This window comes from Bombus vancouverensis, chromosome 14, assembly GCF_051014615.1.
Source record: "Bombus vancouverensis nearcticus chromosome 14, iyBomVanc1_principal, whole genome shotgun sequence".
Classification (NCBI taxonomy): Eukaryota; Metazoa; Arthropoda; class Insecta; order Hymenoptera; family Apidae; genus Bombus; species Bombus vancouverensis.
Window position 1 is genome coordinate 11980676 of NC_134924.1, and position 20089 is coordinate 12000764.

Here is a 20089-nt window from a genome sequence, read left to right on the forward strand (position 1 = left end):
TGTTAAATTGTTGATATATTAATTAAACGTTTCAATTATTGATATCATTCACTTGTCCATTTTGTATCCTTAATCAATATCAGTTCATTCCTTATGTTGTATATTAGTTAATTTCTTAGTTCATTTCACTGTTACTACTAAAAAATTGATGCGATTTTGCACAAAATTGTATTATTTATCTCATGTCTCTCTTGTTTTCTACTTTCTCTATTCTGTGTTCTTTCAATTCACATATACATATAGGTAGATAGATAGATATAGATATTTCGTATGATATTTGAATGATATATCATATCATAAACTTATTTTACATAGATTTTATTTATATAAAAAAACATAATACTGTAATATTTACAATTGATTAAATATTGTATTGTATATTTGTACATTGAATATATATATAACATATATACTTATCGGCAAATTAATTAAACTACATCAATTAAACGAAACTAAAGCACAAAAAATAAAAGGATACATTTGATCAAAATTATGAAGAAAAAGTAAAGATATTCAAATACCTGAAATAAAATTGAATATTAGAAAGTTTTATGCAAAAAATTACATATATTAACAAAAATACTTATCATTTTATAAATAATTACGTAGCAGTAGAAATTTTTTATGAAGTCTGTATGATTTAAAATTTTATATTTTTAAAACGTTAATACACCTTTCTCTTTCCTATAATAATTTAAATTAGAAATAGTAATCATTTACACAATAGGATTTGATCTCTATATTACAGTCCTACCGAGTTTGCGCATTTCCAGTATGGAAAAATAAGGTTATAATTATCTTTCCACTGATCGATAACATTTAATGAATAACAATGATTATTTATTTATATCCTTTCCGATATTTATAAATGTTATGATCACGATTATGTATATGATAGTTTTTAGAAATATATGAATATTTTTGCAATTCCCTTTAGAGGGAAATTAATTATATCATACTATTTTGCTAACGAGTAATGAAATGTTATAAAACGCGAAGTATTGTTTATCAATTTTTTATATTTAGATCAAAATTTAACATCGCAATTTATTAAAATAAATGTAATACTCTTTTTTTTTTACTTGTACTTCTGTTTAAAATTTTCTTTTGTGCAAGCAAAAACTATAATAATTATATATATATATATGTGTGTGTGTTTTTTGTACCTACATATATTTTTTATTAATTATATTTATACACATATATATACTATCTATTTTTAAATTTAAAATAATTACATTTATAGTTATCTTGGAACTTCGTATTAATTTGTTCTTATAAATAATATAATTTATTTTGTACTTATTTTTGTCATCTTATTTGATGTGTTTATTGTTCAAAATTATTACAAATAATTTTGCATATGTCAAATTTATAAATGTATACAAATTTATATGATGGAAACAAAAGCACTACTAAATAGACAGATAAATTTATTACTCATAATGAGAGTTATTTAAAACAATTATTTTACAGTCATGTTATAATAACTGACATTACCACTCCCATGTACAGATACAAACATTCTTAATATGTAATAATTAGTAAAATCTGTACATTAGCCTGTATGTAGCACAAACAAGACTGATAGAATGTTTTATATAAGTTATATTTTATGATATAAAAATTGTAGGATAAAAATGATAAATTAAAATCACTTTTAGATAAAGCATACAGAAACAATTTAATCAATACAAAAATTATTTTTTTATGAAATATATCGGAAAAACATATCGTAGAAAGGATATATACACGCATAGTATTTAAGGAATAAGAACTAGTCATAATCTGCATGACTTGCTTCGTGAATATTTTACTCCTAAAATAATTTGCGAAGAAAAAGAAAGAAAAGGAAAATTTATCATATTATTTCCTTTAAATGATTATTTGATATTTTGTGATTATTAATATCATAGTATCAACTTCAACTTTCAAGCTCTTAATCATAATTGTTACATCTTTTTTCGAATATCAATTGTATCTGCAATCAGGCCTGTTATTGATCAAGGTACAATTATATTACACAAATTATCACATAATTTTACGAACATTTATGAGCTGAAAATTTTTGTAGCCTACGTCTTCGTAGCATTTCTTGTTCACTTGAAGATTCCGTGTCATTCCTAATTGATGATTCTGGAATTGCATCATTACCGTTTATACCTGATAACGTATTTACATTATCATTAGGAGAATTTGCAGTAGGAACATTCATCTCAGCGTTATCTTGCGGTTGCTCACTGTTAAGTTCAGGACATGCAGTTTTAGATGTTCCTTGTTTTGCCATTGAAGAAATATCTGTTGTAACATTCGTGTTATTTGTTGCAGTTGGCACTGGAATACTGCAATAAACATGTATTATGAAATAACAATATTAATCGTTATTTTTAAATTTTATTAAGCTACAAAAAAACTCGTACATACTTAGCAGTAACAGCTGCTGTTTGATATTGGTTCATCATAGCACTGGCAGCATCTAATAGAAGCTGAACTCTTTGCAACGTTTGTATTCTAGCTTCAACGGCTTGTCGTAAATTACCTTCCATTGCTCTAAGTTCTTCTTCGCTTAATTCTGTAAGGTTTGGCGGTGGCGTAGGAATAGGAGGCAATGGTACCATAGTTGGGAATGGTGGTGGAAACAACGGTACACCACTAGCTGCCAAATTTTGAAATGAGGTTGATGGAGTATTTGGCCCACTATTTTGAGCTTGTTGTTGCTGTGTTGTCGCATTTGAAACTTGTTGCTGTTGTGGCTGTTGTTGCTGTTGTTGTAAAGCTGCCGGTGCCCCTGGAGCTTGCATCCCAGCCCAAAATGCTGGGAGAACTTGAACTTTATTGAATAACATATAAACATTAGATTTATTTTCTTAATGTGGACACGTAAAAATAATCGTAAATATACACACCAATTGGATTAAATCCTGGTGCTTGTGGAGCTTGAGGCACTTGTGGTCCTGCTTGTGCTTGATTTTGTTGCCTATTTCCTTGATTATTATTAACAGGTCTTAAAATATTTAAACGGCATGTGGGGCACGTTTGTTGACGTTGGAACCAAGAACGAAGGCAGGCAGTATGAAAAATATGATTACAAGGTAACTTTTTACTTGCAGACACCATTTCTTCCCTAAAATGTTGTATATTTTTATTAAACGTTGTACAATGTTGTAATATGTAGTATATTTTTAATGTTTCATCAATATTTCTGAGAAGTTATATTTTTTAATGAATTAGTAACTTTATTTTACCTGCATATAATGCATACATTATCAGCAGCAGCTAATTCTTCTGCTGTAGCATCTGGATATAATGTATTCATATTTCTGATAGCTCGACGCGACATTACAATATCGTGGAATGCTTTCCTAAAGTCTCTCATTGTATAATACATTGCACGAAGTGCAAACAAAGGTAAAGTATATAATTTGACCATCAAAGTGACAAAAGCAACATATAAAATAACCTGAAAAAAAAGATATATTAAATCAATGACTTTATAAATATTTAATGAATATATCTTATCACTTTATCCCACCTTCAACAGCCCAATTATTAATTCTGTGTACAACAAAAATACTGGTTTATTGTCCCATGGATTTTCACTTTGTAGATCTATTGTATGTAATATATACTTTACACTAATATTGAATACAACAGTTAAGAGAATGGCATATTCAAAACCAAAAACAAGTTGCACTGAGGGACCTTTCGTCGCTGTTGTATTATACGCATAATGAATCATGGTTAAATTTATAGCAAACAGTAATGCCAATAGAGTACCAACTCTAAGATGGAATAACCAAGTTATTACAGGACTTCTTTCCATCTGGAAATAAATGAAACAAAATATTATATATGAAATTATATTAAGTTACTCATATTACTTACATAATCTACACGATCTTCTGCCAACCAGTGAAATGATTTCAAAAATAAAAGAAGTGTGAATAGTGCTATGAATTTTGGACTAAAATCATCTCTAAATACTGTAAACGCTAGACAAGTTTCAGTTACTGCATACCATACTTTTTCCAACAAATGCTGTAAAGAAATAACTCTTGGTATATGTATATTTATACGCACATTTTTTAACCTTTATATATTTATATTTATATATTTAACCTTAATACATTATATATTTACCTCAAGTTCAGCAGCACGTAGGGTACCAAAAAATATCTTTCGAAAGAAAGCATTTATCATAAATACTAGAATCAAACCTTGTGTATAGATTACCTAAATTTCACATGAGAAAACAAACGGAAGAATCGTTAGAACATTCAGAAATATATGTATATGTATAATGAAATATAACGTTTATAAACAGAAAATCTTAAAAAGAAAACATCGAAACTTACCGTCATACTAGGGTTGGATTTGGTTATGTGAACTACTGTTGGATAAAACTGTTTTCTTTGATAATACGCGTTGCCTATCACAGCACATGTTAATGCTGTGCTTATTAACATTATTCCAGCCTCTCTCATCTTTGTATATATTGTTTTTTCAGCCCAAAGGCTGCTCTTTCCGAATGTTATATTCACTGACACTTATTTCACCAACAATTTACGTATCAACAGCTGTAGATCCGACTAGAATAAACGAGGCGCTGCTATCCTAACGACAATATCCAAAACTATCAACTTTGCTATCAATGAATACATTTCCACGACATTTTATATAATAAAAAATGGAACAATCATTAAATGTGACCTTGTGTACATATATATCACACCTTTATTATCTAAATATCGAAAAGAATTTTACTTCACGAAGGAAATAGAACTTTCGTGTCATAGTTGTGTTGTTTGTTTGCAACAGCGAACGTGTATTATTTTTACTTGACAATTCCAGATGGAACAGACGGTAAAGTGCGATTGGTGGAACGATGAATAATTGTCTACAATTATGTTATATATATTTAAACCACGTGGAATATAACAAATTTCCTTTTTGTACTGTAGTTTTTTAATTAAATTCCATATTCTAATAATAATATATATACATATATCGATATAACAATGGATATAACTTCGTGTAAGTTTTATTTATTTATGAACAAATTACATGTGGTTCATAAAACAGAAAATACAATATTGTATTATAAAAAATTGCGGCAGTATATTTGTATTTTTTACGGTATGTATAAAAAATTCAATCTTTAAAAATGGGACGTTTCGAAATTTCAAAAATTAATATTGCAATTAAAAAAATACACGTTTGTACTTTGCTAAATGTATGTAAACATATATGTATATTAATAACACGAAAACAAGTACAAAAGAACATATATATATATATAAATACATAACTTCTTCAAGCAAAAATATTTGTCTAAAAAGGTTCTATATTTTATAGTATTAAAATGTATGACAAAATCATTGGTTCAGTATGTTTATCACACACTTATGTTTTCATATAACATATATAAAATACTATTCTGTATATTTATGGCAATTTATCATACATAAAAGTACTATAACTATAGCATATATAGTAAGGATGTGTTATGAGAATAAACTTTTTCTCTAAACTTGGTTCTGAGATTCTAAGTTGTAAGACAATCTCATAGTACTTTTATCAATTTATAATTGAAAGTATTGCAGAATAGACTTTCTTGAACACATTTCTGATAAATTTGTACTTTAAATTAAGAGTGTCTACTGATATTTCTTGGTGTCTTTAAAATACTTTTAGGACTCTGATACTTTGGAGTTCCTAATTGACCAACAGCCTTTAAAGGTGTCCTACGAGAATCCACTAGAGGTCTTCTTACTAATGCTTTGCCACTTTTAGGTGTTTTTACAGTTAATGGTTTCTTAATATGCGGAGTCTTACACAGCACGTTATTATCAACTTTATAGATACTTAGTCTTGAATTCTGTGATATCATATCCACAGGTACATTTTGCATTAAAGGTGATGTTTTAACATTCCTATTTTCTTTTTGATGAGTGGCTGTATTGCATGTCATAAAGTCTTTGGAAATACAATAACACATTTCAATATCCTTTTCCTTATTTTCGGTTTCCATCATAGTACGAGAAGGAGAATGTTTCAATATCAATTTTGAATTTCTACTTTTTACATTTTTATTTGATTTTCGACACAATTCTGTCCGTTCACAATTATGTTTTATATTATTCATGCACTGATCATCCTCTGTACAAAGTAGACCGTTTTTCTTGTTTATAGTAGTGTTTTGAGAGTGTACTTTTGCTGTGCACTCATCAAATAATTTAGCTTTAGCTAGTACCATTCCTGCATTCTGAGTTCTTAATTTTGCGATAGATGCACGACCAGTTTGAGCAATTGGAGATTTCGTTTGGTTTGTTGATCCAAAATATCCATCTGCATCCTTCCAGGATATAACAGCTTTCTTTTTCTCTTCAGATTTTGGAATCAGTTTACCTACAGGTGTACTGTTTAAAATCATATTTTGTTGGCTATTCGTCTTCTTCAGTTTTTCAACTTTGCTATCGGAATATGTGGCCGTATTTGTAAGTTCATCACCATGAAAAGACGATACTCGACGTACCGTCGTGATTGTTCGATCTTTCACCGATTGAAAAGAATTCTGATTGTGTTTTTTTGTATATACATTTGAATTTTTAAACTCATCGAATACATTATTTAATATTATATTATCTCCTTTTTCCCAAAGGGATGTAGATATAGGTCGTAAGTCAGCATCGTCTTTTGTATAATTCAGTGAAAATGTTTTTTCATTATGGGAGTAAGCATTGCTCAAATCTTGATCAGACTGTGTATGTGATTGGAAATCTGATCCACGAGAAATGTGCCACGAAGCAGTTCGTCTAACACGTTTGCTAAAAGATAGAAGAAATAAATTGAAGATTGTAAACTACAGAAACATACTAATTTACATAGCTCATAAAAAGTATAATTTACCTCATCACTTTTTCTTGTGATCTCCTTCTTAAACTTCCTATTTTTCGAGCACTTGGAGACCTGATGATTTTGTGTTCATCTGATCTTCTAATTTTAAGTTCTTTACCAAGTTTTTTAGCTAAGTAGTCTGTTGTCACTGTACTTTCAATACTAGCTTCTTCCAATGTCCTTTCATACGCAGTTTGTACTTTTTTCACAGAATGCAATAATAAATCATCATTCTCCTCACCATTTCCATTATTTATACATTTGAATTCTTGAGAAAGACGAGATTCAATTGCTAAAACTCTATTTTTTATTTCTTCATATTCGCTTTTAGGTATCGTAACGTATTCCTCTGACTGATTATCTACAAATGTGACTTGAACATGTGAATATGTTTCAAAATTATTTACAGTTAATCTTCTTTTCATTGGGTTCATTCGTCTTTGTTTATAATTACCTAAATCCTTTAATTCTTCCGAACTTGTACTTAACTGTGTGTGCCATTTACTAGATTTAATATCATCTTTTGTTAACAAGACCTGCTCGTCACTATCATCTGATAAATTAACATCTGCATCACCAAACATATTATTATACTCTCTGTGAAGGTCGTTTGATACTTCACTGTCTTTTAGAATTAATTTCAAATGTGATGAACTATCACTATATGCTCTGTATGTTCTTTGTGAGTCACCACATGAGTCACAAACAGAACTCCAACGACGTTCTGCCTGAGTATCAAAAGTATTCTTACATGATTCTGTACTTTCATCAACAGTTTTCTGCAAATATAAAAATATTATGTAGATTGTTATAATCAAACTTGTTAACTCATGAAATAAATTATTCTCATGTTCTTACTGGCTTTCTCTGTACAAAACGATCCAAACTAAGTCTAATCTTTTTAGATTTATCTGCTTTATCTACAACTCTTCTGAAACATAAATTTATCGTATATATTACAAATGATAATTGTTTATATCTATAAAAGAAGTAAATACATACTTCTTCTTTGTACTTGGTGGATCTATATAATCAACTTTCCTTTTTTTTGTGGGCTTAGTATTTAATGTATGTACTGAATTAGCATTTTCAGATATCCTTTGACTATCACATGTGTTACTATCTTCAGATGCAGCATTTTTGCCAACAATCTTTTTTAGACCATTAAACATTCCTAAAGAAAAATATTTAAATTTTAAAGAATTCTATGTAAATAAAAGAATTCTGATCTGTTAAGTAATCAAGTTAGTAAGTTAGTTAATGGTACATTTGTTAGAACATAGGTTTATGTCTATTAAATAAAACTTTCATTGCATGCCGTTATTATGAAACTTCAGTATTTATGTCAGTACAGTGTAAATACAGTTTGGAAATAAATTACTACGAACAGATCGACAGACATACTTAGATTGAGGTTGGAGGCACTTAGATGTGGCTTACGTGTAAGGCTTCCACTGCGATGTTTCTTTTTTTTGAATTTTGAACGCAGATGATCAGATACATCTAACTCATTATCTGTACTGCCAATTGTTTCCATAGAAATAGCTTGTGTTATATGATCTGGTAAAATACCAATACTTTCTGCATTTTCAATTAAAATCTGCAATATTTTCAGATTAAGCGAATGAAATTATCTTATGTTAAAATTGACATTCTTCTTCAAGACAAATATGCATATCACCTTAACAACAATTAAGTGTAATTCAAGACGCATTTGCACAGCAGACATAGTGGTTTCTTGCAGAGGCATTATATTTGGACCAATAACTTTTGCTAAATTATCAATGCCCATTTTATTTTGTTTCTCATATTGTGCTACTTTCTTTAAAAATTCCATAAAAAATGCCAGAGTATTTAGATGATGTGGTGGTAAAAGAATACAAGCTAATAACAATGCTTGTACACAATAAGTTTTAAGCATGACACAATGTACAAATAAATCATGGTACGTGTATGGAATCAATGGTTCTGGTAAGTCTCTGAAGAATGTTTTTAAACAATTAGCTACATCAATGGCATGATGTTTTTCCCCTAAACTGCCACCATTATCTAAACGAATTATTAATTCCTTTTGTCTAAGTTGTGATCCTGCTTTTCTGAATAATCCTTCCTGAGTGATATACTTTTCTAAAAATGTGGATGCATGACTCACAAAAACAGGCACATGCACAATGGCACCAGAAGATAAATTCACAACATCCAATGGTTGGTACAATAAAGAAGTCTTGAAAACTTTTTTCAAAATGCGTTTCCCTTCAGATCGTTCTGCTTTAAACATATTTTTTTTAAAACGATACTTAACTCCGTAATTACGAAGATCACTGACAATTGATTGGTATACTGTTTCTTTATGTAGAACATCGTAAATCAACATGTTTGTAATTTAAAGATAGGAATTATTTGATCATAAATTACAATGAAATCTTTAAAATAAAATTTTTTGTTTATGAACTGTGCAAGAATACAATACAGTTTTCATATTTATACAAACATTATTAAATACGTACAGTTACATTAAAATTATCATGTAACTGACATACGCCATTACCAACTATACAATATTACTTATAAAATAAAATTCGACATTCTAATGTACTGAAAGAAAAATGAAACTCAAACTCAAATTCGACATTAATATAAAATATTAAGTTTCCTAATTCATTTAGAAAATGAATACAGCTGTTTATAGTATAGTTATATATTATTTTAACTATATAAATAAGTATATAAAAATGTATCATGAAATAAATAGCAGAATAAAATTCCCAAATTTATAAATTATCCCTAGGTTGCGGATGCGTATGTATTTATGAAAAATTTGTCTATAAAAATGTACAGGATATCCATAGCAACATGTTATAATATTTAAAAAATAAAACAAATTCTCTGTAGGTTTCATTTCTTTAGTTGTGTTCATAAAAATAGCATCCACAGTCTAATTATTGTTAACATATTACATATCTTAATTATCTTATCATAACTTAAACATTTATTATTATGTATCAATTTTATACAAATCAGAAATCGTAAATACTATTTTCGAACAAAATATTTTTCTCGTGTTTAAGTTCAAATTCTCACCATTAATTAATGCGTTGTAATTGTAATTGATATCAAATTAATAGTATTGGATATCAGCTCTATATTTTAACTTATCTGTGGTATTAACGCAACGCGGGAAGATAATTCATGTAACTTATTTGAATCTTAAATATTTATGATATTTCATTCTGTTTCTATTTGTACTGTTTAGTAGAGATATAATCTATACAATTTTTAAAAACTTATCATGTTTTCAATAAATATGCTTAAATATCATCAACATTTATTTGATAAATTCACTAGCCGATATGTGAAACATCAATTTATCAATTGTTTTTTCGTAACAAATCAACAGCAACGTTTGGTACTATCATTACGTACGTTATCTTTTTAATCTATTTAAAATTTTTAAATTAAATTATTTATTTCGCATAGTTTTGTTAGTATAAATATAGACATAAAACTGGACTCGTACGCAGTATATTCTGCTACCGGTTATTTTAAATTGTCGCTTATATCACTCCGTGAAATAATATTTTGAAATAATTTTAACGGAAGAAAGAACAAAAATCCAACTTCTATCTAGATTGTAATATAAATAACAATTTTCTAGAACAATTTAAACGATGTCAGCCGTAAAACTTACCGCAGATCAATAAACGTCTGTTGAACTTACATATATACAACTCTCTTTCTCTATAAACGTGAACTTATGTATTCAGAACAGTACAAGTCTGATCTAACTTTAGAAATTGATTTTGTATCCAAATAGCGCTACTACAAAGTAGATAATTTATATATATCTAAAAATAATAGTTTATGGTATCTTGAAAATTGTTGTAATAATATGACAACACAGCAATATTAAAAGGATATAAAATAATATTATTTAAATAAATTTATATAAATATCTTTTACAGCATTAAACCAATTGAAGAAAGGAAATATGCAAACAGTGCGATTGTTATCAGGGTATGACATGCCCACTGTGGGTTTGGGTACATGGCAGGTGATTTAATTATTAACTTATTATTTAAATTCAAGAATTTTTCTTAAATGTTTAAATTAATTTACATTTTTCATTTGTACTTAAACTTAAAACTATAATGTTGCATACTTTCTGAAGGCTAAACCTGAAGAAATTGAAAAAGTTGTAATAGCTGCTCTAGATGCTGGCTATAGACACATTGATACTGCATTTAATTATAATAATGAAGAAGCAATAGGAGCAGTATTAAAAGAATGGTTTAGAAAAGGTGGGAAGCGCGAAGATCTTTTTATTACTTCAAAGGTAACATTTAACATATATTAAAAAGATAACTTATACATATATAAAGATAAAAAAATATTTAATTACCTTTTTAGTTACCTAATTTTGGTAATCGACCATCAGATGTAGAGAAGTTTATTAATTTATCACTGAAAAGACTTGGTTTGGATTATTTGGATATGTATTTAATCCACATGCCTTTTGCCTTTAAATTAGATGAAAGTACTTGTACCTCAGCGATTAATGAAGATGGAAGTTTTATGTTGGATTTTGATACAGATCCTGTTTCAGTGTGGAAGGTTTAATTCTATAGCACTATTAATGAATAAGATGTTAGTAACTTATAATTGATTGTTTCATTTAATGTTTCAGGAAATGGAAGAACAAGTAAGAAAAGGTCGTACAAAGTCTATAGGTTTAAGTAACTTTAATGAAAAACAAATTTTAAATATATGGGAGAATGCACAAATTAAGCCAAGTAACTTACAAGTAGGTTTGACATGTAAATAAATTTTATCACACTTGGCTTTGATATAGTTTCGCAATCACTTTAATTATTATTAGGTGGAATTACATGCATATCTGCAACAAAATTCGCTACGGCAATTGTGTCAAACGCACAATATCATTATAACAGCCTACAGCCCCTTGGGATCACCAGGAGCTAAAACGCATTTTCAAACGAAATATAATCATAATGTTGAAGACTTTCCAGATGTTCTGGGACATCCAATAGTACAAAAAATAAGCACAGAACATAAACGATCACCAGCACAAGTTTTACTACGTTACTCATTACAATTAAATGTTGTTGTAATTCCAAAAAGTAAATCTCCCGAGAGAGTTAAGGCAAATATTGATTTATTTAGTTTTTCATTAAATGAAGAAGAAATGAAAATTTTGAGTACCTTAGACAAAGGTGTACGTGGAAGAATTTTTAATTTCTTGTTTTTTAAGGGGTAAATATATTTATTAAAGATATTTCATTCCAAATAATGTAAAGATATAAAATCCCTTTGATTTCTTTTAGGGTCGAGAATCATCCACATTATCCATTCAAGGATGAATTACAGTCCTAAATAAAAAAAAAGATTATTAAGGTGTAGTTCGAATGTATGCATATTTGTACATTGAAAATGCTTGAAATATAGTACAAAATGAAAACATATATATAAAGCGAATAAATATATAATACAAAATGCAAAGAAAAATGTTATTACATTTCAGTGTAATCTGTACAACATTTTACGTTGCATACGATGCTGAAGTTCTCCACGTCGTATCATTGTGTGTATAACTTTGTAAATAGCACGTTCTGGATATGCTTGTTTTACAAAATCTTTAACAATATTTTGCTCTGACACTTGATTTCCAATAGGAAATCTACGTTTCAATTGTTTTTCGATACGTGATAACATTTCATGATCTTCATCCGAGGTAAATCCTTCTGCACCTAAATTTTGACATGTGTTTAAAATGAAGTACAATATTAAGAAATGCATACTACCAGTTACTTCATTATAGATTACCAGCTAAAGACCCTGACATTGCAGCATCTAAAGTAGATACTTGGAAAAGTCTAAGCGCTTCGTTCACGTGGATTTGTGTAGCGAAAGGTTGTAATTGCATTTTAGCTAAAGATTCTGAAATTCTTATAACAGCTTCCAATTGACGAACTGTTATGGGAATAGATAATCTCTTTTCCATATCTTTCTCATGTTCTCTGGTACTAGCTCGCATTACAACATAACGATGTTTTAATTTCTCTCCCGCCTCTTTACTAAGTCTTGGACCACAACGACTATAAAGGTATATCAATTAATGACAAATAAATAAAATATTTTGAACAAAAAATAACCTTACGTTCTACAATAGTGGATATATTTTTTTAAAATGTGCAATGGTAGTTCTCCTTCCGCCAATTGTTCTGTAACTTGACCAGCATTAGTATGGATATTCATTACATGTTTTGCTAGTGTTACATCTTTATTTTGCTCGTGTTCATCTTTAACAATAAATATCATGTCGAAACGCGATAAAATTGTTGGCATAAAATCAATATTTTCTTCTCCTTTTATCTCATCCCAACGACCAAATATCGAATTTGCCGCTGCTAGAACGGAACAACGAGTATTTAATGTTGTAGTTATTCCTGCTTTTGCAATGGATATTGTTTGTTGTTCCATAGCTTCATGTATTGCAACTCTATCATCCTCTTTCATTTTATCAAATTCATCTATGCAAACAACACCACCATCTGCAAGAACCATAGCACCTCCTTCCATGACAAAATTCCTCTACAAATCAAATAAAACATTTTAGTAAATGTGAAACAAATATTTGATATTTATATGTTAAAATGATTAACTTACTGTTACTGGATCTCTTAAAACTGATGCTGTTAAACCAGCTGCTGAACTTCCTTTGCCAGATGTGTAAATTGCAATTGGTGCAACTCTCTCTACAAATTTTAATAACTGTGATTTAGCTGTACCAGGATCACCTAACATTAAAATATTAATGTCTCCTCTCCTACAAAGTCCATCAGGCATTCTTTTTCTAGAACCACCAAACAGTAGGCAAGCAATAGCTTTTTTAATATCCAATGCACCAAAAATGCTGGGAGCTATACTTCTTGCAATTCTTTCATATAAATTAGTGTCTGAAGCAAGACGTCTAAATAAATCTTCTTCTTCATTTGTAAAGCATGAATGAATACCTGAAAACCACAGAAATTGAATAAAAATACTATAAAAAAAAGAAATTCATTGCATAAAGTTATTTTATGACAATTTACCACTGCCTGTATTTTCTCCATCTGTAGAAATACCAATAACCCTCATATATGGCGCTCGAACACCAATTAATGCTTTATCTCTTCCTCTATTACCAGTAGTTTTAGTAACTTTCTTAATTGAATATATGCCCAAAATGAGAACTCTATTGCCTGGTACAATTCTATCACATAAATAGCGATCGCAATACAATTGTAAATGTCTTGGCATTTCACCCTGTGGAATTTGATCTGGCAATTCTTGCAGTTTCAGAACTTGAAAATCAACACAATGACATTTATCTGGCATTATAAAAAATGGATCCAGAGGGCATTTTGGCCTTCCTGCTTGTTCTGTTGTACATTTCCTAGGTAAAACATATCCTTCTAAACCAGGTTTAATTGAAATATTAGTTTGCATGCTTCTACAAGAACGACATTGTATAGCAATTTTTGTCGCTTTTGCCCTAATTCCAGATGCAGAAACAATAATACCAGGTATTTTAATAAGTTTAGAAACTGCATCAGGCTAAAATAAAAAAGTTTAACCAATGTCAGATATCACAAATTTTAATGTTATATATAATATGAAAATTACTTCATCTTTTTTAGCAGCAAAATTGTTTTTTTTAAGAGTAAACTTAAATCATACTTTGATTCCTCTTAAAGAACTTGGATGTGCATCTGAAGATAATAAAATTTGTATGTCTTCAACTTTTTCTTCATCTGGTGGTCTTGGAGCTGTAAGTTCATCCGCTAAATCTTTTGCAGCTTCTTCCAAGATAGGTAAATATTCAGTTGGATGCTTGTAAACTTTTTCTGCGAGTGATTCATCAAAAGCTGCCAGATCTTCTAAATTAATTTCTACCCAATATTGACCCAAATTATAATTACGTTTTAAAATATCTCTAAAAAAATTATTATATTATTAATATTATACAAAATTTACGATATAATTATCAAATTTATACACATTGAAATATTGTAATTAATTCAGGTACCTATATTTGTAGTTGAAGTTTCCCTCGTGGAATTGTCTAATAAATTCCATAAACTTCTTCTTCGAATGTTGAAAATTAGTTCGCGTCTCATTAGATTCACCTACAGAGAAGTTATCGGAAAAGAATATTCCTGGGTCATCAAATCCTTCCATTATAACTTGATTTTTTGATATTTTTTGAAGAAAATATAATTGTGCAACACACTAAAGGAAGATTTGGCGGCAAATATTTTGTTTACATCCTTTGAACTCTCTTTCGACATAGAATAAAAAAAATAGAGATACGACACTTTCCATGTTTCTGTTATGAACTTAGGAATTAATATTTCTTAGGTTTATGGTTTCTCACCATAGGTTCATGCTTATCTCACTTTATTTATTTCAAAATATGTGTATATGCAATAGAAAATAAATTTAAAGTAAATTAAGTAAAATTGAACAAAATAAATATAAATGAAATAATATTTGTTTTATAATTCATAATCGTTAAAAGTTTTTTACATTGACAGTATTGCCATTCGATACATAAAGATAGGTTAAATTATCTAGATTATTATAGACTTCTCAATCTACTGATCTGTTATATATGGTTTTCAATGTAGACTTTTACGTCGCAATTCGCAAACTAAAATTCTTGTTTGTGATGTTATCTGTTTTGTAGTTTATTACATCAATGTATAAAATAATAAAACGAATGCTTTTCATTGTTACATAATCATACCTGATTTATATAAACGAAGGTTAGTATACGATACGTAAATTATATCAAGCCTTTCGACGAATTGTTATTCGATAAACTGTGTCAATTAAACTTTTAACTGAGGTAAGTTATGATATTAATAGTATTAGTGATTTTAGGGTTATTATTTGCAAATTGTTTAATTACAAAAAGTATGGATTTTTCATTGGTACGGATTACCTGCTGAGTCTATTGTTTTAAATAAAAACTAAGCTATTAAAAATAAAAACTTAAATTTATGTTTATAAATACAATTCTAGTTATACAATAGTTAGTTTGACAGAAATTTATCAAAGTGTTAGTTTTTATGAAATAAATAATTTATTCTCACTTTTATCTTTTTTGAAGTATGTTTACTAAAATGACATTTCTTAAATTCTTATTTTTACTTTTTTGTATTTTTACTTTTATGTATGATAATTCTTAACATATGTATAAGCAATAATTAGTATAAAAAGGTATATGTCATTCTCACTTATAAATTTTTTTATTATTTAATTGTTCTTTCACATTATTTCTTTCACATACTTAATATTTTATATATATTTTTTAGATTCATTTGTTATTTATACAAAAATGTCTCCATATCTAATGAGAAAACGTACTTTACCAACACGAAATTCTCAAGCGTCACAGTTAAAAGAACAAAGTTCAAATCCCAAAGTGAAATCTAGCAAAATTGTTACACGTAGCAGTTCTAATATGAATAAACAAGATTCAAAAAGTAAGAAAAAGAAAGTTATTAAACAGAAAAATAAAAATATTTCGAATTCAAGACAAATGTCTTTAAGAGAATCATTTTTAAATCAATCTAAAGTGAGAGTTCTACGTTCTCACAAAAATTCTAAAAATCCCACAAATAATAAATTAGTGAAGAAGTTATCTCCTAACAAAAGAAAACCACCCATCTATAAATGTGATTCACCAGAAAGTCCTAAGGAAAATACCAATGAAATATATGAATTTAAATTTGATGTTAATGATTCAACTGAAAGAGTACCAAAAAAACGAAAAAAGAAAGCTGTTATTAAGAAAACAATAGCAAAGCGGAAAAAAGGAAATGTTCCAGTAAAACAAGTTAGCAAAGAACAATCAACTAGTAAACCTGAAAAGATCAAGAAAACAAATGTTGTTAAATTTGAAGGTGGTGAGCATATAGAATCTCTGATTAAAAATAGAAATGATGTATTAAAAAAGGAATTAGTGGATAAGCCTAAAACAGATATAGACGTGGATAAAGAAGTAAAAGATTTAGAAAATATAGTCAGAGAAGAAAATGCTGGTGAAACAGTTGCAAAACCTACAATTTTATCGATAGAAGATTTAAGTGATAGAAGGATTTCACTAACTAATATTTCAAAAACATCAGCCTCGCATGATTTTAAACCATTTAGACCAACAAATATTTTTGATAACAAATTATCCATACAAAAAAAAGATGCGCTTAATTATTCTTTATTTGAAAAATCTTTGTCACCCATTGTAAAATTAGTAGAAGATCCTCAAATATCCTCCAGTCCCTGGAGAACAGCACCATTAGTTACATTTTCTCAAGTGAAAAATGTATTTCAAAGCACACCCCAAAATGATAAGTATGATATTATTAATAAAAAATTCTTGCAAACATTAAATAATGAATCGAAGCAATTTGGAAATGTAACAAAAACAAAAAATAATTTACAAAAGAATAATGAAAATATCAACATAGAACGACACATAAGTAATAGTACTCCTAAAAGAAAAAATCCTGTAAATTCCAGAAAATTTGGCACAGAAATTACAAATATAGATCATTCCTTACAGTTTAAGTCCTCAATAGAACAAATAAATGAACGAATACCAACTGAAACTGAAAACATTCAGCTAAATACTACCAATGTAACTAATATATTTAAATTTGATAATAATGAGAATAAAACGAAAAATGTATTAAGTCCAAAGAATGGTTTTAAAAGAGAAGCAACAATGGTTAAAACTAAAATAAATCAAGGAAATATATTAAATATGCAATTTGATAAAGAGAAAAAAGAATATGATTCTCAACCTGGACCATCAGGTTTACAGAGCTGTTCAATTTCTAACAGAGATAGGGTATTAAAACAATCAAATTTAAATAATTTCTTAAATGTAATGGAAATGCCACAGAGTACTACAATCAAAACACCTCATGGAATTTTCGATGATGCACAATCAACACCAATTATTAATAGAACCCTGAAAAAGGCTAATGTACCTACTATGGAGTTAAAAAATGCATTTGGTTTTAGTGATAATGATTCTAATCAAGAGGAGTCTCCTATTAAGCCTAAAAATGAAAGAAATAAAGGAGAAAAACCCATTCAAACAGATATGGGACGACACAATATAAAACCTATTAGATTATCAATTGGTGAAATAAAAAATAAGTTACTAACTAAAGAATTGAAAGAAGATGTACACAATAAAGAAAATATATTAGCTGAAAAGAAAGAAGTGCAAAAGTTAGAGGAAAAGAATAAGAAGTCAATTGAGATTGTTAACTTTTCTGATACATTTGATATTTTATCTGAAACAGGTGAGAGATCAGAAGTTTCTGCACATAGTATTCCACTATTTGCTGATTTGGAACCCTCTCATTTTACACAGGTATAATTCTATAGTTATTATTATATGAAATTTTTTAAATTATTAACGATACGCTTATGCAAAAATGTATCTGTATATTTATATTTTAGCCTCCACGACATTCATATAAACGAAAACGTGACCTGAGGTTCAATTTTTTGGAAGAAGAAGATGAAGAAGGGGAGGAAAGAATACAGAGCTCTGGGACAAAACGAAAGAAAACTGATAAATTGAAAAAGGACCAAGAAGAAAGATTATTGAAGTGGGTTCAAGATATTAACAAAACATTTAGTGAGATAGACCAACATGAACTTGTGGTTGAATAAACCGTTAACTATTATTACTATAGTATTAGGTAAACGAGAAGGTTTATGTCGTTTTAATTAATGGGAATAAATGATGCAAATGACACAAACTTTCTTGGTTATGTGATAGAAAGATGAGATAACAGTTACTAAAACCTTGAACAAATTTCGTTAATAGTCTTATATCTTTTTATTTGTACATGTTTTATTATTATTATTTTGTTCCTTAACAATATATGAATTTATAAAGGAAGGTATTTGTATGACAGTGGATACTTAATGATTTTATACTTAGTTAAAGGATATCTTTACGTTCTCAGCCTATATTCAAAATTATCTGAAAACATTTACTCACATAATTTAATACAGCTATATAGTGGTATTTGTAAAAAATTTTTTAAATAGATTATATACTTTTTACATTATTAAGATAATATAAATGTACAAAATAATATAATACTATAAGTGATATAAGTAAAAAGGCATTAATAAAGAATATAACTATTTATATCTTTTACATGCGTGCATATATTATTTCAGTAATAATAATACATAATCTAAAATAAATAATTTATATTTCGACACTTTTGTTTACTACCAAATCCGTTTTTGAAGGGATTTTTTTTGTTAATTGTTAATTCACATTGAAATATGTTTTACTTGCATTAATAAATATTTTATATAAACCTAAGCATTTAGACATTTCTCTACATCCATTGTATATGCAAATATATTTATAGATATTTATAATATAAATTATGCATACATGTACATAAGCGCTGATGCACGTGTGAAGTATTAAACTCTTGTAAAACGTGAGTACCCACATGCTTATATGCATCCATGCTTTATGTTTCAAAATAAATTAGAGTTTGTACGTTGTACATTGTACATCGTATACAGTTGTGTATTTGTATGCGCGCGCATACATAAATACTTACTATTGGACCTGATTTCCACCAAACGCTGTTACACTGATACAACTTTTAAAAAAAATATTTAAAAGGGCACTACTGAACATTTTTATTCAGTAAGTATTGCATAAAAACTACTGTATATATCTCTACACTATGAACAATTATAACTTCATTAATTAGTTGGTAAAATATTTATATATGTAGGTTACAAACACAGAAAAATTATTGACTAAAAGTACACTTCTGCGTCAAAGTAATATGCGATAAAAAATATTCATTAAATATTTTACTGAAAATCACTTTCAAATTATGAATTATTGTTTATTCATTAATTGTAACGCTATTACCAAAAAAGAGAAGACAAAAGTGCTAAGTAAACCAGATTTAATTTTTTAATAGAAATTAAAATTATTTTTTCTGCTAAATATATCCTTTCTTCAAAAATAATTCAAATTAAGAGTAGATAGTGATATGTCTTGTATTCATAAATTTCATAATCACTTTTCACTTCGATGATCTATGTAATAATAACATTTTAAGAA

General features: G+C 28.2%; 5 protein-coding genes across 13 annotated transcripts; 2 read left to right on the plus strand and 3 right to left on the minus strand.

Moving 5' to 3' along the window:
- Window positions 1-1413: 1413 nt before the first annotated feature.
- On the minus strand, window positions 1414-4622 carry sip3 (septin interacting protein 3). The gene is made up of 8 exons (XM_033333061.2): window positions 4356-4622; window positions 4141-4233; window positions 3886-4038; window positions 3533-3823; window positions 3246-3460; window positions 2907-3124; window positions 2425-2830; window positions 1414-2342 (listed from the first exon to the last, which is right to left on the minus strand). Exons 1-8 carry the CDS (start codon window positions 4482-4484, stop codon window positions 2042-2044), a joined length of 1806 nt encoding a protein of 601 aa, XP_033188952.1. The 5' UTR covers window positions 4485-4622; the 3' UTR covers window positions 1414-2041.
- Window positions 4480-9422, minus strand: LOC117156219 (uncharacterized). 5 transcript variants are annotated; one of them, XM_076624046.1, is made up of 7 exons: window positions 8579-9422; window positions 8302-8497; window positions 7900-8071; window positions 7756-7828; window positions 6910-7676; window positions 4733-6827; window positions 4480-4614 (listed from the first exon to the last, which is right to left on the minus strand). In XM_076624046.1, the coding sequence occupies exons 1-6, from the start codon at window positions 9269-9271 to the stop codon at window positions 5648-5650; spliced, it is 3081 nt and encodes a 1026-aa protein (XP_076480161.1). In that variant the 5' UTR covers window positions 9272-9422; the 3' UTR covers window positions 4480-4614; window positions 4733-5647. The 5 variants fall into 5 exon arrangements, with proteins under 5 accessions (XP_076480161.1, XP_076480163.1, XP_076480162.1 ...); XM_076624048.1 differs by lacking the exon at window positions 4480-4614 and having other exon boundaries at window positions 4947-6827; window positions 6910-7258; window positions 7352-7676; window positions 8579-9421; XM_076624047.1 differs by lacking the exon at window positions 4480-4614 and having other exon boundaries at window positions 4947-6827; window positions 6910-7270; window positions 7352-7676; window positions 8579-9421.
- Window positions 8989-12572, plus strand: LOC117156278 (aldo-keto reductase family 1 member A1). Of its 4 annotated transcripts, XM_076624051.1 has the most exons (8): window positions 10172-10316; window positions 10860-10948; window positions 11066-11230; window positions 11305-11508; window positions 11582-11698; window positions 11774-12168; window positions 12240-12322; window positions 12437-12572. In XM_076624051.1, the coding sequence occupies exons 1-7, from the start codon at window positions 10187-10189 to the stop codon at window positions 12286-12288; spliced, it is 1149 nt and encodes a 382-aa protein (XP_076480166.1). In that variant the 5' UTR covers window positions 10172-10186; the 3' UTR covers window positions 12289-12322; window positions 12437-12572. The 4 variants fall into 4 exon arrangements, with proteins under 4 accessions (XP_076480167.1, XP_076480166.1, XP_076480165.1 ...); XM_076624052.1 differs by lacking the exons at window positions 10172-10316; window positions 12437-12572 and adding an exon at window positions 8989-9102 and having other exon boundaries at window positions 12240-12408; XM_076624050.1 differs by lacking the exon at window positions 12437-12572 and having other exon boundaries at window positions 12240-12408.
- Window positions 12144-19794, minus strand: LOC117156275 (DNA replication licensing factor Mcm5). The gene is made up of 9 exons (XM_033333150.2): window positions 19572-19794; window positions 14984-15235; window positions 14635-14890; window positions 14007-14511; window positions 13582-13928; window positions 13073-13506; window positions 12739-13010; window positions 12430-12662; window positions 12144-12284 (listed from the first exon to the last, which is right to left on the minus strand). Exons 2-8 carry the CDS (start codon window positions 15133-15135, stop codon window positions 12433-12435), a joined length of 2196 nt encoding a protein of 731 aa, XP_033189041.1. The 5' UTR covers window positions 15136-15235; window positions 19572-19794; the 3' UTR covers window positions 12144-12284; window positions 12430-12432.
- Window positions 15565-19321, plus strand: LOC117156274 (uncharacterized). Of its 2 annotated transcripts, none has more exons than XM_076624049.1 (3): window positions 15565-15722; window positions 16275-18346; window positions 18436-19321. In XM_076624049.1, exons 2-3 carry the CDS (start codon window positions 16298-16300, stop codon window positions 18649-18651), a joined length of 2265 nt encoding a protein of 754 aa, XP_076480164.1. In that variant the 5' UTR covers window positions 15565-15722; window positions 16275-16297; the 3' UTR covers window positions 18652-19321. The 2 variants fall into 2 exon arrangements, with proteins under 2 accessions (XP_076480164.1, XP_033189039.1); XM_033333148.2 differs by having other exon boundaries at window positions 15583-15805.
- Window positions 19795-20089: the final 295 nt, after the last annotated feature.